The sequence below is a fragment of the Pogoniulus pusillus genome, chromosome 4 (assembly GCF_015220805.1).
Source record: "Pogoniulus pusillus isolate bPogPus1 chromosome 4, bPogPus1.pri, whole genome shotgun sequence".
Taxonomy (NCBI): Eukaryota; Metazoa; Chordata; class Aves; order Piciformes; family Lybiidae; genus Pogoniulus; species Pogoniulus pusillus.
This window is the reverse complement of record NC_087267.1, coordinates 30,364,553-30,381,490: the sequence shown is the minus strand read 5'-3', so window position 1 is coordinate 30,381,490 and position 16,938 is coordinate 30,364,553. Positions and strand designations below refer to the sequence as shown.

Below are 16,938 nucleotides of genomic sequence, written 5' to 3'. Positions count from 1 at the left end.
TGAACAGGACTGGGCCCAGCACTGATCCTTGGGGAACACCACTAGTGACTGGCTGCCAGCTGGATGTGGCACCATTCACCACCACTCTCTGGGCTCTGCCATCCAGCCAGTTCTTGACCCATATCAGAGTGAATATGTCCAAGCCACGAGCTGCCAGCTTTGCCAGGAGCTTGTTGTTATTTCATAATGCTTGCACATTGCTGGAGAAAGCTTCTTTTACAAGTCTCCTTTAGCACCACTTCTAGCAATGCTGCTATTTGGTAAAGTTTGTGAGTGAAGATATAGAGCATAACCCCACATTTCTTTAGAAGCAAGTTTTCAAAACAGTGATAAAGCTTTTATTCTGTCTGCTGGTTGTGAAGAGCCACACTTCTGGCAATCTACTCAAACCTTTAGTACCAGCTTTACACACGACTAAAACACACATGCCTGGGCAACGTGCTACAGCAAAATAAATTTCAAACACCCAACTCCAATCTGTATTTTATTTTCCTATTTCTTATTTTCCAGATTTGTTTTGCAAGTTGTTCTCTCTTAGTCTTTCAAGATTTTGGTCTCAACCGAATGTTAGTTTGCATCATTTCTGCTATTCTTTGATTATTTTTCCTTTATGAATAATTATTTGTCCCTCTAATTTTTCCTGTTCTACACTATTGAAGGCTTTTCTGTATACTAATTAAAGAAAAAAAAAAATATTGCTGGACGATTCCCACAAAATACAGCACAAACTTGCACCTTAAGTGAAATGGCTATAAAAGGAGCAAGTCACCCTTTCAGCACATAAGAATCTTGAAGAAGCAAACATCTTTTGAAGAAAACCTCTTGATAATTTTGGCAGGCATGTATTAGGAACCATTTCTAAGCAGTAGGAAATTGAATTTAGAAAAAAAACATTAATCCTCTCATTGCAAAGGATTTGGAAGGCATGGCTGATTTCAGAATGAATGCCCCACCCCCCTCTAATTAATGGGACTAGTCACACATTAATTAAGAACATGCATAAGCTGTTCCAAGACGTACATCATGCGCACGTCAGTGAGTAAGACAGAAGTCTGGGGAAACTATTTCTTTACTATGGACAGAATTCGTTTATTGCAACTTAAACACCAGTTAGAATCTATTAAACATACTTAACTGTGCTGTTGGAAATGTGAAGTAAGAGCGATGTGACTAATGAGAATTAAAATGATTAATTCCTGCTGCTCATTTACTTCACAGGGATTAAGGCAGGAGTTCCAAGGAAATTGATTTGCAGGACAGGGGCATTCAGAGAAATTTGATTCTGCACACCATTTTCCACTTCATGCCAATAAACACCCCTGCAAACATTGCCTCGTTGTGTAACTGTATGCAGTGAGTTGACCTTGGCTGCCAGTCCTGTGCTCACCCAGCCACTGTGACCCTCTTCCTCCTCGGCAGGAAAAGGTGAGAAAATATGAAAAGCACACAGGCTGAGGGAGCTGGGAGATAACTTCACACTGGAACACAAACCCTATGAGGAGAGGCTGAGGGAGCTGGGGTTGTTTAGCCTGGAGAAGAGGAGGCTTGGGGGTGACCTCATTGCTATCTACAACTACCTGAAGGGAGGCTGTAGCCAGGTGGGGGTTGGTCTTTTCTCCCAGACAACCACCAACAGAACAAGGGGACACAGTCTCAAGTTGTGCCAGGGGGAAGTATAGGCTGGATGTTAGGAGGAAGTTCTTGCCAGAGAGAGTGATTGGCATTGGAATGGGCTGCCCAGGGAGGTGGTGGAGTCACCATCCCTGGAGGTGTTCAAGAAAAGTCTGGATGAGGCACTTAGTGCCATGGTCTAGTTGACTGGATAGGGCTGGGTGCTAGGTTGGACTGGATGATCTTGGAGGTCTCTTCCAACCTGGTTGATTCTATGATTCCATAGAACTTGCAGTTAGGGGCTAAACAGACTTGACTTGGGCAAGATAAATTTAATTTGTTGCCAATTAATAACAGACCAAGTCAGAAATAAAAACAAAAGCTAAACCCACCTTCTTCTTGTCTCCCTCCTTGCTTGCCATCTTCCCAGACCCAACCTCACTCTTCACTCCTCTACCTCCTTCTACTTCTCCTTCATTAAGCAGCACAGGAGGAGAAAGCAGGGAATGTGGTTGGCTTGTAATACTTCATCTCACCTGTTCCTTCCTCCTTTGTGAGCTCTTCCCATGGGCCACAGTTACTCCTAGAAAACCTGCTCATATGTTAACTTCCAATCCATGTCTGTATCTCCTACCAGGAAACTTGCTCCAGGATGGGCCTCTCCATGGCTGCAGGTGGACCAGGCCTGCTCCAACGTTAGCATCTGAGGTGGACAGCTGCTCCACCATTATCCTCTGTAGGCCACAGAGAAACAGCCCGGCTTTCCATGGTCCTCAACATAGATTGCAGGAGAGTATCTGCTCCAGCACTTAGAGCATTTTATCCTCCCTCACAGACCTTAATGTCTGCAGGATTTTTGCTACCCCTTCACTCCTCTCCAAAGTGCTGTGCGCCGTGCAGCGTTTTTTACCCTTTCTTGAACATGCTGCCAGAAGTGCTACCAGTGGCAGGGCCACTGAAGAGCTGTTTGGAAGCGACTGTCTGACATGAAGCAGCTTCTAGTGTCTTCTCACAAAAGCCACTCCTACAGGGGCCCCAGCTACCTAAACCTTACCAAGGAAACCAAATGCACTTCAAAAAGCAGAAACACCCAGTGCTGAAAAGCATGCTTCCCTTCTCTGCCCACTCTTCACCTACAACAAACACAATTTACTTCTTATCAGAAAATGTACTGTACCTGTAATAATTATTGGAATGAAATTCTAACACACACCCCCCCCCCCCTATATTTACTATATCACAGGATCACAGGATATTAGGGGTTGGAAGGGACCCAAGGAGATCATCGAGTCCAACCCCCATGCAACAGCAGTACCACATAATCTAGCACAGATCACAGAGGAATGCATCCAGACAGGCCTTGAAAGTCTCCAGGAAAGGAGTCTCCACAACCTCTCTGGGGAGCCTGTTCCAGTGCTCTGTGACCCTTACAGTAAAGAAGTTTCCCCTTGTGGTGAGGTGGAAACCTGCTATGCCGCAACTTACACCCACTGCTCACTGACCTATCACAGGGAGCAAGTGAGCAGAGCCTGTCCCCAACTCCTGACCAGCACTGAGACGTTTATAAACATTTATTAAATCCCCTCAGTCTTCTCTTCTTCAGGCTAAAAAGCCCCAGGTCCCTCAGCCTCTCCTCATATAAGCCATGCCCTTCAGTCCCCTAATCATCCTCCTAGCCCTCTGCTGGACCCTCTCCAGCAAGTCCTTGCCCCTCTTAAACTGGGGATCCCAAAACTAAATGCAGTATTCAATATGAGGTCTCAGCAGGGCAGAGTAGAGGGAGAGAACCTCCCTTGGTCTGCTGGACACACTCTTCCTAATACACCCCAAGATGCCATTGGCCTTTCTGGCCACAAGGGCACATTGCTGTGCCATGGTTAACTTGTTATGCTCCCGGACTCCCAGGTCCCTCTCCACAGGGCTGCTCTCCAGCAGATCACCTCCCAGCCTGTACTGGTGCAGTTTATTATTCCTTCCCAGGTGCAAGACTCTGCACTTGTCCTTGTTGAACCTCATCTGGTTCCTCTGTGCCCAGCTCTCCAGTCTGTCCAGGTCTCACTGGATGGCCCCACAGCCTTCAGCTGTATCAGTGAAGCCTCCTACTTTGGTGTCATCAGCAAACTTGCTGAGCAGACTCTTGTCCCCTCATCAAAGTCATTGATGAAGACATCGAATATATAATTCATATACATTTTGTGTTTTTTAGAATGGCAGTTTTCTTTCACTTTTTGTAGTTTATATTTGTGTAAGAAATAAATCTAAATACATCATAACTTTCTTCTCCTCTTTTGTCTTTAATTTACCTTGGCTGTGTTGCCTAGTTGTAGTCTAAGTTCAGCTTCAATAGTTGATTTCCCTCAGACTCAGTGTTTGTCCTCACTCACACTTGCTACAAAGCTGTGGTCAACCCACATAAACTTAGGAATTATGCCACTACCTAGTTTCACCCGCCCATGTTAGCTGCACCAAGCACACTACTGCCAGATTTCTGCCAGACAGATGTAGGTATTTTTGTAAATCATGTTAAGAAAAGAAGAAAAGCACTGTGTTGTTGTACCATGGAATTTTATTTTTTCAATGAAAAGTCCCAGCATCATAGAGCAGAATATATTTTCTAATCTTGAAGCCAGCAAGACTTGGGGGGGGGGAGGATAAAAAAGAAACTGAACTTGGTTTTCCCACATATAATTTCCATATTGAGATGATATTCAGAGAAAACTCCCTAGAATTACAAAGCAAGCAGACATTACTTATACTGCTCTCTTCTTAAAAGTCAACTGGACACATCACACAAGTCACATATGATGCTTTGTAGAATATGCTTCAAATAGAATTATTCAAATGCAACGAGGCAGCTTTTCTATTACCTAAGACCCCTTAATATTATGTTGCAACATGTTTATTACTTTACAGTTCATTACCATATTACAGAATGATTTTTGGGGGCCTTCACATGTGGCTTGCTTTCGAAACAACCATTCTGTTTTCAGATATCAAAAATATTTGACACATTCACAATCAGGTTAAGCCTCCATTTTCCAAGTAAGAGTCTCATGACTAACTAAGAAAGTGATGGAAAGTGATAGTATTTACTCCTGTTCACATTTATGAGAACATGATCTGGATGGCTGTAATGCCTCATGTAAGTAATGCCCTCATCTGTTGGCGAGTGTGTGCCATCATATCCTGCATAAGAATTAAGTAATGTGAAGTCTGGGTTCCCTCACAAAATTCATGGATAGACCACAGCAACTGTAGAACATTTGAACAATCAACACTTCCAAAAAAATCTGCATTTGTAGAACTGTATTACCTCATTGTCAATGGGCTTCTTAGCTGGAAAGTACTAAATATGGCTTTAAAAATACAGTATACATCACACTTGTGTTACAAATATTTGATAAACAAATCAACACAGATTGACATTTTACCTCACTGCATTAAGGAAAGTAAACAGCAGGACTTTTGGAAAAGCATTCAAGTATTTCCCTGAAATACTATAAAACAAAACCCAGATCCTAAATTTTGTATGACTATATTTTAAGTACTATTTGCAAGTTCTTTATCTCTTACAGACCGGTATGAATATGCTGTATCAAAGACACAGCATACCATTTTGATACATAAACATGGAATGTAAATAACTTCAAGGAGAAAAAAAAAAATCTCAATCTGCCACTTACAAGAATTTGCAGTAATAAAATGACCAGTCACCATGGCTGACAGACCAAATGAGACATGAAACTAATACAAGTTGAATGACAGAAGTACCAATAAATACACACAAAGAGAGGATTTTTAGCTATTTAGACCAAAAAACCCTCTCAGATGCAATACATTTTAAAGAGAAATACACATATTTAAAAAATAGAGGAGATCAGGGGCTAATTTCTGATCCTCAAACAGGAATAGGTCTATATAAGAGCAGCAAAACGTAGCCCCAAGCCTACACAGACCACATGTGCCACAATACACAAATCCATACACAACTTAAATAATCACTCTTTAGCTACATAGGACAGTCTAATGTTTTAAACACAAATCAGCACAGTGAATTCATGATTTATCTGATGCTAGTTTCTTCCCTTGATGTCACAAAACTAATTTGTTTCACATTTAAACAGTATTTTAAAAACTTTCAATGATTAAACTCTATTTTTAAACTTCGTATTCCAACATCTTCATTTGCAAAGACATTTTAACATACATAGTCAAATTTCCAAAGAACTGCATACTGAAGAGAGAAGCTTTTCCTATCTTAATTATAGCTACTTAAAGAACAATTAAAATTTGCTGGTGTTTCAGAAGGTATTCTTAATTTCCTTTGTCTGTGCCTTCCTGATATAAGTATCACTGAGAGTTGCTTACAAAACATTTCAGTTACAGTGTGTGGTATTTGGTATCATCTAAGCAGTCACAAAATCATTTATAATCCCAAACGGCATCATGCATGGAAGCCTTTAAGTAGACTACGTAGGATAAGGGCTGACCTGTAATATAGGTGTGCTTTTACTTGTCAGAGTGTTTCTAAACTCTTATTGTTATTACTTAAAGCCAAGAATGTGTGTTTGAATTGCATTGATACGTTGCCAGGTATAGTCAGAATTATAAAATGAAAGAGTTTTCTAAAAACAGATGTGAATGACAACACTGTTGTCCAGTATTTTAAGCCACATGCAACTACATAGCACTTGCAGCAGAAAACATCTTCTCAGACACTGAAAATATGTTGTTTTGATGGCAATGGAAAAATCCAATGTTTCATAACATTTAGGTATTATTGGAACATCGTTGCTAAATTAGCTTTCTAGAAAAGCACAGTTATCATGTATACATGTATCTATGTCAGCCTTCTCTTTTCTAACATAACTTAGATTACATTGCTCCAAGGTAATATTTTCATGATTAAAAAGCACAAAGCAGTAAGATGTCTAAAAATATACTGAACCCATAAAAAAAAATTCAGAACTACAGTTTAAAAATACTTGTCAATTTGACTAAAATGCATATAATACTCAATTTCCTTGAGCTTTTGTTTTCTTCTCCCCATTGGAGCAACAATAGCTATAGTAATTGTTCGATGCTACTCTGGTAGCAGGCAGCTTCATCTTTACCGTCTTCCTCAATTCCTCTTGCAAATAGTTTCATTAACTGGCAGTGAACCCTGAAAAAATATTAAAATCAATTAATGAGTATTACATATTTGGTTCTAATAACTCATGTATCCTCCACTCCTGTTACAATTCTTTTCCCACACAAGAAGTTCTATGAGGCATTTAGATGAGCTGATTTTATACACTACACAAAATTTATAAACCCCACTTCTGACTGCTAAGTGATTATGTTCTTTGTTCTAAAAGCAAACAAAATCAAGCAACCAAAACAACTCCTGAAACAAAAGAAAAAAAGCCCTTCAAATCCCACAAACATCTATTTCATTCTAACTGGATTATTTTCACAACTGCAAACTTTCTCCATACGCCAAGGCTGGAGGTAAGACGGTACCGTGTGTGAAAAAGCACACAACATGAGTGATAACTCAGTATTTCTGTAGGACAAAAATGTTTGCTTAAGCTTAACAGGAAAAGCTGTTGCTCGGCATAATGAGGTACTCCACTGGTTTAAAGAGACTTCCTCCAAGCACCTTCACAGAATCACAGAATTAACCACGTTGGAAGAAGTCTCTATGATCATCAAGTCCAATCTGTCACCTAACACTTCTAATTAACTAACCCATGGAACTAAGTGCTTCATCCAGCCTCCTTCTGAACAGCTCCAGGGATGGTGACTCCAACACCTCCCCGGGCAGGAAAAAAAACCAAAACCCACAAACAAAAAAACGCAGTTGAGTTTCCCACATTTGGGGAAACTGCAGGGGTCAGCACAGCCAGAGTGCAAAGGATGAGCCTCACCCTGGGAAAACCACCTGCCTGATCATGGTGTCTCCAGACACTTGTTCCTAAGATGCAGAAGCATGACTCTGAAGTGAACACTAAATACAGATTGCTAAAGAGTATTATCTGGGAAGGATTCAAAAAATAACAAAAGAAGAAGAAATATAGTTTATAATCGGAAGACACAAATTTGCTATGCAGAGACACCTTTTTGGGATAAAAAGGCCTAATATTTTCTAGTATATGAAAAAAAAAAAAATCAATGCTTACCTCACTTCAAGTGCTGAACTGTCCAGAGTTTCTCCATCACAGTTCCAAGTGCTATTAACAATATGACAGCAGCAGGCTGGATGGTCTCTGCAGAATTGGCCAAATCGTTTCTTTCCTATGTCTGTGACACTGCTTTCGTTGTCTTCTGAAAGCTTTGACGTAAATTGAAAACTCTTCACCCGAAAAACATCTACAAACGAGAAGTCAAACTAGAAAGGAAAAAAAACACCATCAAAATGATTACAATTACTTCAATACCTTTGAAGTGTTAAGCAATTCAGCATGCAGCACTTTGCATTCAAGAGCCTGTCCACTCCAATTTTCTAGAGAAGCTTACTTACCTAAGGCATAGAGTGATTTTTAAGAAACTGTACAAGTCATAAACAATGAAGTAAAAATGGAATCTTAAACTGACTCCAGAGAACACACTGTCAAAAGGAATACATACCTGATCATCTTGGTTTGTATGTCTGACAAGATACCGTAAAAAATCTAGTCTTGAGCATTTACGAACTAGAATCAGGTCAGTTGAACCATCTGCCAAATGAGCTGCTGGTGAAAGACCTTTTGGACTTCTTGGACAGGCACAGCTCATATTTACTGCATTGATGGCTAGAAATTTCCCTTTAATAACTTTCCATTCTTCTTCATCCTCTAAAACACAAAGGCGTGGAAACAGGTTATTTGATCTACTCACAAGGACTCTGAAAATCAATCATTCTTGGCAACTTAGAAATTTCTACTGGGCATATTTATGTGCTGTCAATAATAAATTAAACTGCATTTTAAAAAAAATCATCTATTTTTCATATATTGAGAAAGGAAATTGCTTTCTTCCTTCACAGACTGTGATTATCTACTAAAACTGCTCACCATTTCTGACATATGCATGTCAAATTCAAGATCAATGCTATTTGGGTAAATTACAAAGCTCTGGGCAGGAAAAAAAGACAGAGGTAAGCTACACCTCTTAGTGTGAAAGTTCAAGGGAGTTTTTAAGCTTTCACAAATTTTATTTTTGCTCTTAAACATGTTAATCTTAAATTAACAGTGATGCAAAGACAGTGGTTTAGTATTTGGGTTCTAACTCAATATTCCTTTTCTGACTTAATGTCATAAATTGCATCTTTTCTTTAAAAAGACAAAAAAAGGGAAGAAATCGCTTAGGGTTCAGCAAACACCATCAGGAGCAGAGCTGTAAGTGTTTCCACCCCAACCCCAAATGTCTTAAGATGAATACTTTAAACAGAGTTCAACTTTACTGTATAAGGTGTTTCTGGAAAACAACAGAGACATCTACAACATGAAACCATACTGTTAAAGAGATCAGACCTAAACCGAGCTCAGGTATGTGACAGCAACAATACTATCAGGAGGCAGAGGAATTTTCTGGAACAAAGTAACACTGGCAGACACTGCACAGAGTGTCATCTAAAGTGTATTTTCTTGAATATGGATAAAAATGCATTTAAAGTGTCTTTGTATTTTTAGATTACACAATTGCCTTCCTCACTACAATAAGAAAAAGGCATAAAGCAGCCTTAACACTCCTTGTCTCTTCCCACTATTAACTAGGCTCAGATATTTAAAACTAAAAACTCCACAGAAATCTATGTAGATACATTTTCCTTGCCCGGAGGAGTTCAGATGCAAGATGCCATTGTTGATGATGGGGATAAAACTGAGGAATGAACAGAAAAGATGATAAAATTTTGTTTATACAAGCTTGTTAGAAGTTGCCTCATTAAACCACAACAAAGTAGAAGTTCTGAAGTATTTTAATTGGCATGGACTTAACATCTAATATTATTCAGTTCTCAGCATTTGGGTTAATTTAATCATTTTCAGGATGCTTCTTTGATGGAATTATAGATAACATTTATGCTGTATGTTTTGTATCCTAAAATTCTGATATTCTTTACTGTCTTAGTTTTAGGAACTTCACAGTATCATCATCAGGGTTGGAAGAGACCTCACAGATCATCAAGTCCAACCCTTTACCACAGAGCTCAAGGCCAGACCATGGCACCAAGTGCCACGTCCAACCTTGCCTTGAACTGCCCCAAGGACAGCGACTCCACCACCTCCCCGGGCAGCCCATTCCAGTGCCCAATGACTCTCTCAGTGAAGAACTTTCTCCTCACCTCCAGCCTAAATCTCCCCTGGCGCAGCCTGAGGCTGTGTCCTCTCGTTCTGGTGCTGACCACCTGAGAGAAGAGAGCAACCTCCTCCTGGCCACAACCAACCCTCAGGTAGTTGTAGACAGCAATAAGGTCTCCCCTGAGCCTCCTCTTCTCCAGGCTAAACAATCCCAGCTCCCTCAGCCTCTCCTCGTAGGGCTGTGCTCAAGGCCTCTCACCAGCCTCGTCGCCCTTCTCTGGACACGCTCAAGCATCTCAACGTCCCTTCTAAACTGGGGGGCCCAGAACTGAACACAGTACTCAAGGTGTGGTCTAAGCAGTGCAGAGTACAGGGGCAGAATGACCTCCCTGCTCCTGCTGACCACACCATTCCTGATGCAGGCTAGGATGCCACCGTCTCTCTTGGCCACCTGGGCACACTGCTGGCTCATGTTCAGGCGGGTATCAGTCAGTACCCCCAGATCCCTCTCTGTTTGGCTGCTCTTCAGCCACTCCAACCCCAGCCTGTATTTCTGCATGGGGTTGTTGTGGCCAAAGTGCAGCACCCTGCACTTGGAGCTATTGAATGCCATCCCATTGGACTCTGCCCATCTGTCCAGGCAGTCAAGGTCCCGCTGCAGAGCTCTTCTGCCTTCCAACTCAGTCACATCTGCCCCCAGCTTGGTGTCATCTGCAAACTTGCTGATGACTGACTCCATGCCCTCATCCAGATCATCTATGAAGATGTTAAAGAGGATGGGGCCCAGCACTGATCCCTGAGGGACACCACTAGTGACAGCTGCCAGCTGGATGTGGCACCATTCACCACCACTCTCTGGGTCCGGCCCTCCAGCCAGCTCCTAACCCAGCACAGAGTGTTGCCATCCAAGCCGCGGGCTGACAGCTTAGCCAGCAGTTTGCTGTGGGGGACAGTGACAAAGGCCTTGCTGAAGTCCAGATAGACCACATTCACAGGCCTCCCCACATCCACCAAGCGGGTCACCTGATCATAGAAGGAGATCAGGTTGGAGAGGCAGGATCTTCCCTTCCTAAACCCATGCTGGCTGGACCTGAGCCCTTTGCCATCCCTCAGGTGCGCTCTTATCACCCCCAAGATAACCTGCTCCATCAGTTTCCCTGGCACTGAGGTCAGGCTGACAGGTCTGTAGTTCCCAGGTTCCTCCATCCGACCCTTCTTGTGGATGGGGACCACGTTGGCCATTTCCCAGTCTCCTGGGACCTCTCCGGTGAGCCAGGACTGCTGGAAAATGATGGAGAGTGGCTTGGCCAGCTCAGCTGCCAGCTCTCTCAGCACCCTGGGATGGATCCCATCTGGTCCCATGGACTTGTGGGTGTCCAGATGGCTCAGCAGGTCCTGATCTAATTCTTCATGAATTTCTAGAGGAACACACCGCTCCCCAACCCCATCCCCCAGTTCAAGAGGCCACTTGCCCTGAACTCCTCCCTCCTTTAGTAAATCATTGTCACAACTTTTCATATAATTTTGGACCTAAAGCCAATGATGCATTCATTCTGAATTGACCTCTTCAAAGAGCTATATATATAAACTCTGCAGTTGTTCTTTTCTCTTTGAACTCGTCTTGCTTCCACATTTTTTTTCCCCATTAGAACTTCTTAGTATCCACTCTTCAGTAACAGAACCAAGAAAAAAAACCAGAATTGCAGGAGAAAATAGATCAGGGATAATATATAATAAGAAATTTAAAAGAAACAAAAAATTTTACTCTTTTTCTGTCTACATTATCCTCTATTTCCAGATAAAGAAACAAACAAAAACCTACTCTTAAATTCAGTATTTTTGAATGGTCTGTCATTTAGTTTTGTTTCCTTTATTGCTGATCTTTTTATGTTGCTTTCAAACTGGGTACTACCAAAAAAACCAATTAGATTCAAAATGTGCATGTTGAGAGGTGATAAAGGCTTTAAATTGTGAAACTACAGAGTAATATTGTTCAGACTGCAGAGAAATCTGCTCCCAGGTGAAGGTAACTGAACAGAACATAAGAAACAATTGGGAGCTGGAACTATGCCTACAACTACACAAACTCATATTTACAAGAATACTGGCTTTTCCTGAAGTACAAATGAAATTATGAAAACTGATTAAATCCTTTTGTTGTTTATCTGAGACACGTTAATAATCTCATCTATAGTGTGTGTGCTAGTTTGAGGCAAATTAGATTATCTTAATGAGAAAAAACAGATTATAGGCTGTAAAAAGAGAACAATGGTGATGTCTGCTTCACTCATAAGCTTGCTGAGACGTAGAAAAACAAGGACACAAACACAGAGGAGACATTGTGCATTTCCCTTCTGCTTGGATCTGTGTAACTCATCCTTCTGCTTCTAACCCCCCTTGCCGATTCTCCAAACTCACCTTGCACCTAAGGCAAAGGTACAGGGGTGGACAGAAAGTGGAAGGGTGGCTGGGAGCCCCTCCTGGGGACTCTGATTTCCAGGAGGGATATTGGGCTTCTATATTACCTTTAACTTGTACATTTCTGTATATAGATGTATATATTGTAAATATCTGCTTGTATATTGTGCTAGCTGTAAATATAAAGCTTCATTCCTTAACTTCCAGCCAGCTGAGTCTAGTCTGGGTGATTTCATGGGGGGGGGGGGGAGGGGCAGGTAACTTTCAAACTATCACAGTGTGTCTAGCTATGTGTTTAACTTTTGAAGTATGCTCACTGTATTAAGCCTTAAATTACTTAAGGTAGCACAGTTAGATATGCTATTACACTAGACATTTTCACCTAGTGGGAAATATGATTCAGTACACATTTTAGCATAGTGCTCAAAAAAAAGCTTCACTGTTCAAACAAGAACAAAGTCAAGACTATGTATCACATTTTAAATGATCAACTATTTTAGTAACCATTTTGCAGGGCGCATCACTGAAGTAGCACAAATTACTCACAAAAGATATCTTCCATATAATAGTGCCATCCTAAGCAGGGGGAGCATAAATGGCACTCATTTCAACTGTCTATTGTGTACATATACTGCAAGTTTCTGAAATCAGCATAAAGTACTAACACTGGAAATTTACTTAGCATATGTGCATAGATTTCTGCACAACACAAAGAAATATGTTGAGTGAAAGCCAATGCAGACATCCTTATGAATGGTACACAAACCAAGCAGGCCCAATTAACAAGTCAGCCAATACACCTGGCTGACTAAAATGCTTAAATGAGGTGGTGATTAAAAAACCCTTCTTATTGCCAATCAAGAGTAGCTGATTGTTTGTGCTTCCTTACAAGTACTGCATGGAGAAGAGACTGGACTGAGGAGAAAGCCCACTACTGAGAGTAAAATGGATTTAAGTCCAAAAAATTCCCCACAAATAAACAAGTGGGAATTGCTAATTGCAGTTATTTCTCAAAAGAAATACGACTTTTGCTTACCAAAAAAACAATACTATCAAATTTAACTCCTAAGAAAATATTATGTAAAGGAATTTCTTCAGATGAGTCTGGGCACAAATTAGAACAACTGATGAAATACTCTGATTTGGCCATCTGTTGACTATACTCAGGATCTGAAAGCAGTAGCTGGGACGAAAGCACTATATGTAAGCATGTGTAACAGGAATTTGGGTTGACATAGAAATCCATACGTGGTCTTTAGACTATCAATGAATCTCTATAGTGTGGTGCTACTCTGTGCCTAGAGCCTGGCACAGATACTGTGTAAAATGACTGTAATTATAAGATAACTTAGGTCACACGGACTAATGTTGCGTCAAGAAAATTAGTTTTATGCACTGGCTTCTACAAGAGGAAAAAAAAAAGGCTGCCTGCTGTATAAGAGGTGTTTATCTAAACCAGAATTTTGCCTCTGGTCCCAGTTTGCTGAGTCTACGTATCTTAATCCAGCAAGGCCACAACTTTATCAGTATCAGTGTTTCAGACTAGGACACAGCAGTCAGACATAAAAAAATACAACTGGAAGGATGACTGCACAGAATCTAATAAATTAACAGTTATTTTAACAAACAGAAGGAAGAGTCATGCCTGTAATAAAAACAAAATTTAAAAATCCAAGTATATACAAGAGATAAATAGGGGAGGAAAAGACTAAAATAGCATAACTAGAGAACAAGGAAAGAAGTCTCATTAATCACTTATACTGAGTACCAGTGAGGTACAGAAATACTTAGGTCTACCAGGTCAGTTGTTAGTTATCCATGTTTACTGCTGCAGATTTCTTTAATAAATGGCTTTAACATAGGGTGACTTTTATGCTAACAAACCGAGTTTTTTAATCCTGATTGTTCCTGAGCGCTTCAAATTCCTTTCTTCCCCTGCAGTGAGAGTTTGAATGGGGAGGAGAACGTGGTGGAAAACTGCCTTTCCCCCTCTCCCCCCATAGCCCTGCAGGCTTGAAGGAAGAACAGCAAAAGGAGCCTTTCCACACGTGCACTGATCTGTGTGGAAGCCCGTGCTGGGAATCGGGATGGTGGCTGGCTGGGTTTTCGTGTGCAGTATAAAATGGAAATGGACACTGTGTCTAGAAAAGCATCAACAGAGCAAGGGAGAAGACGCAAAGTGGTTCCCCCCTTTAAAGAATTCCCGCCTTGACAGAGATCCCAGACAGGACAGATTCCTGCTGTGACAGAATTCCAAGTTTGGCGGCTTTGCCACCCGCCTTGGACTTCTGCTGCATGGATCCAGACTATTGGATATTGCTTACAGCATCCAAAGGCAGCCAAGCCATAGAGAAATCCAGCAAGGGATCCTCACTGAATACCTATTTCACATTTGTGAGTAAAACCTGCTGTTCCCTTAATATTCTGCTCAGCCTGACTGATAGAGGGGTAAAGCTGTGTTTATAGCTCAGCCTTTCCCATTTCCTGACTTCCTAAATTTCTAAAGTTGTCCATAACATCCTGTAAGAATTCCCAATCAAATTAGAATCTGTAAATAAACCTAAACTAGTTTTGTATATAGTTTGGGGGCAGGGGCTTTCAGGAAAATAAAATAATTCTATTTTTATAATTCTTGACTCAGCCACATTAGTTTCCTGCCTCCATGACTGTGATGGTTTGGGTGTTCCCCACCCCCCACCCCACTTTATAAATCACCCAGACTCAGCTGGCTCTGGAAATACGAATGAAGCTTATATTTACAGCTAGCACAGTATACAAGCAGATATTTACAGTATATACAGTTATGTACAGAAATATACAAGGTAAAACGTAATACAGAAACACAACTCCCCTCCCAGAAACCTGAGTCCCCAGGAGGGGCTCTCAACCACCCCTTCACCTTCCCCCTACCCCTCTCAACCTTACCCCAGTCCCAAGGAAGAATGGAGGTTCGGCCAAGAGGTTAAGAAACAAAATGGGTTAGCCCAAAATGGAGGGTGTGTTAGAGAGTAAGATGTAGCTCAGCCAGCAGCCCCAGCAAGAGTGAAAATGGTGCCGAGTGTGTGTTATCAAATGTTTTTGTTTCATGTTCTCATACATCTCAGCAAGACTGTCGACATCACCATTGTTTTCTTTTCACAGCCTGTAATCTAATTCTTCTCACCAAAACATTCTAACTAGCTTCAAACTAGCACAACGACACTGATTGATTCTAAAAGTTATCTTAATGAAATGCTTCTTTCTGCACTAGCTCACAGTTTAACAGTTAAGTCCTTCTAACAAAAAGAACACAGCTCTATCTCACTGGATGATTTTCCTAAATAAATCAAACACATTAAAACGTTCAAGTAATTAGTATAATTTTACCTGATCTTTTTGATGTTTAGGTGGAGGAGATGCTTTGTACTGTTCACATATTTAAATGTATTTTCTCTGAACTTAAGAGAAACAATGGATCATTCTAGTAACTTGGAATGTTTAAAAAAGTATTAGAAGACACATACTTGAATTCTGAAAAATAACTAATACAATACTAGGTTGTTCTACTTTTCATTACAAATTACCTTCATGTTTTAATCCACATTCCTTGCGCTGTTCTGCCAGCTGTTGCTCACTTTTCTTGCAAATGTAGCACCTGAAAACAAAAATATCATTCAATTCTTGAAAACAAAACTATTAGCCTCGACTTCTTTGTTTTACCCAATCGTTACAAGACCTTCCTTTACAACAAGATGCAGCATAGCACTGACAACCCTGCATGTTATAAAGACACTTAAGTACAGTACTGAAGTAAAAGTAATAGTGAAAGACACTGACATACTGGAACCAGTCCTTCATCTCACAAGTGCCGAGTACAAGGGAAAAGCATTTTTGACCTACTAGCTTCTCTTTTGCTTAGGAAGCTCAATATATAGCTAGGCTTCCTTGCTGCAGGGACACATGGCTAACTCAAGTGTAGCTGTTGGCCACTAATATCTTGAAGCTCTTTTCTGCCAAGCTGCCTTCTAGGAAGCCAGTGCCCAATCAGTACTGTTGCATAAGACTGTTCCACCCCAGATACACAATGTTTGCCACTCCAGGAGTTCAGGAGGTTCCTATCAGCTCATCTAGGTTCCTCTGACTAGCAGCTTTGATTTTCAATGTGAAAACTGTTCTTCCCAATCTGGTGACATTCATAAAACTGCTGAGACTACACTGTCACCATCCCAGTCATTAGTAGTATTAACTCCAATATCGACCTCCAAGGGACACCATTAGTAATGGTGTTGGACTTGGAACTCACAATCGTACTCACTACTCTAGGCAGTTTTCCACCCATCCACTTATGTAGTCAATACTTCATTGATCTGGTTTTAAGCATACTACAGGAAACAGGCCATGCTAAAGTCATGATGTGCAATATCCACTGTTTCTCAATCATCCATAGCCTTGGGGACCTGTAAGGGCTGAGACTGACTAGATCAGTGAAAACTGGGGCAAACCCCTGATTTTCCAGCTCTCCATACCATTAAGCAGCAGGCCCACACTGTGTTTAACCTTTTGTTGTGATTGGTATACTTACATAAATCCCTTGTAAGAAGCAACATCCTTCACATTCTGAATTGATTTCAACTCCACCTGAGCTTTGGCTTTTTGAGCTGTGTTC

General features: G+C 41.0%; 1 protein-coding gene and 1 non-coding gene across 3 annotated transcripts in view; both read right to left on the bottom strand.

Moving 5' to 3' along the window:
• Positions 1 to 4,159: 4,159 nt before the first annotated feature.
• Positions 4,160 to 16,938, bottom strand: part of CERK (ceramide kinase) — a 44,335-nt gene continuing 31,556 nt past the window's right edge. For both annotated transcript variants that reach the window (XM_064142448.1, XM_064142449.1), the window contains 4 exons: positions 15,857 to 15,927; positions 8,224 to 8,429; positions 7,776 to 7,984; positions 4,160 to 6,775 (listed from right to left, as the gene is read on the bottom strand). In XM_064142448.1, coding sequence (XP_063998518.1) covers positions 6,676 to 6,775; positions 7,776 to 7,984; positions 8,224 to 8,429; positions 15,857 to 15,927 — 586 coding nt within the window. In that variant the 3' untranslated portion in view covers positions 4,160 to 6,675. The remainder of the gene's footprint in view (positions 6,776 to 7,775; positions 7,985 to 8,223; positions 8,430 to 15,856; positions 15,928 to 16,938) is intronic.
• Positions 7,412 to 7,574, bottom strand: LOC135175168 (U1 spliceosomal RNA). Its single transcript, XR_010302279.1, has one exon. It is a non-coding gene; the product is annotated as a U1 spliceosomal RNA (small nuclear RNA).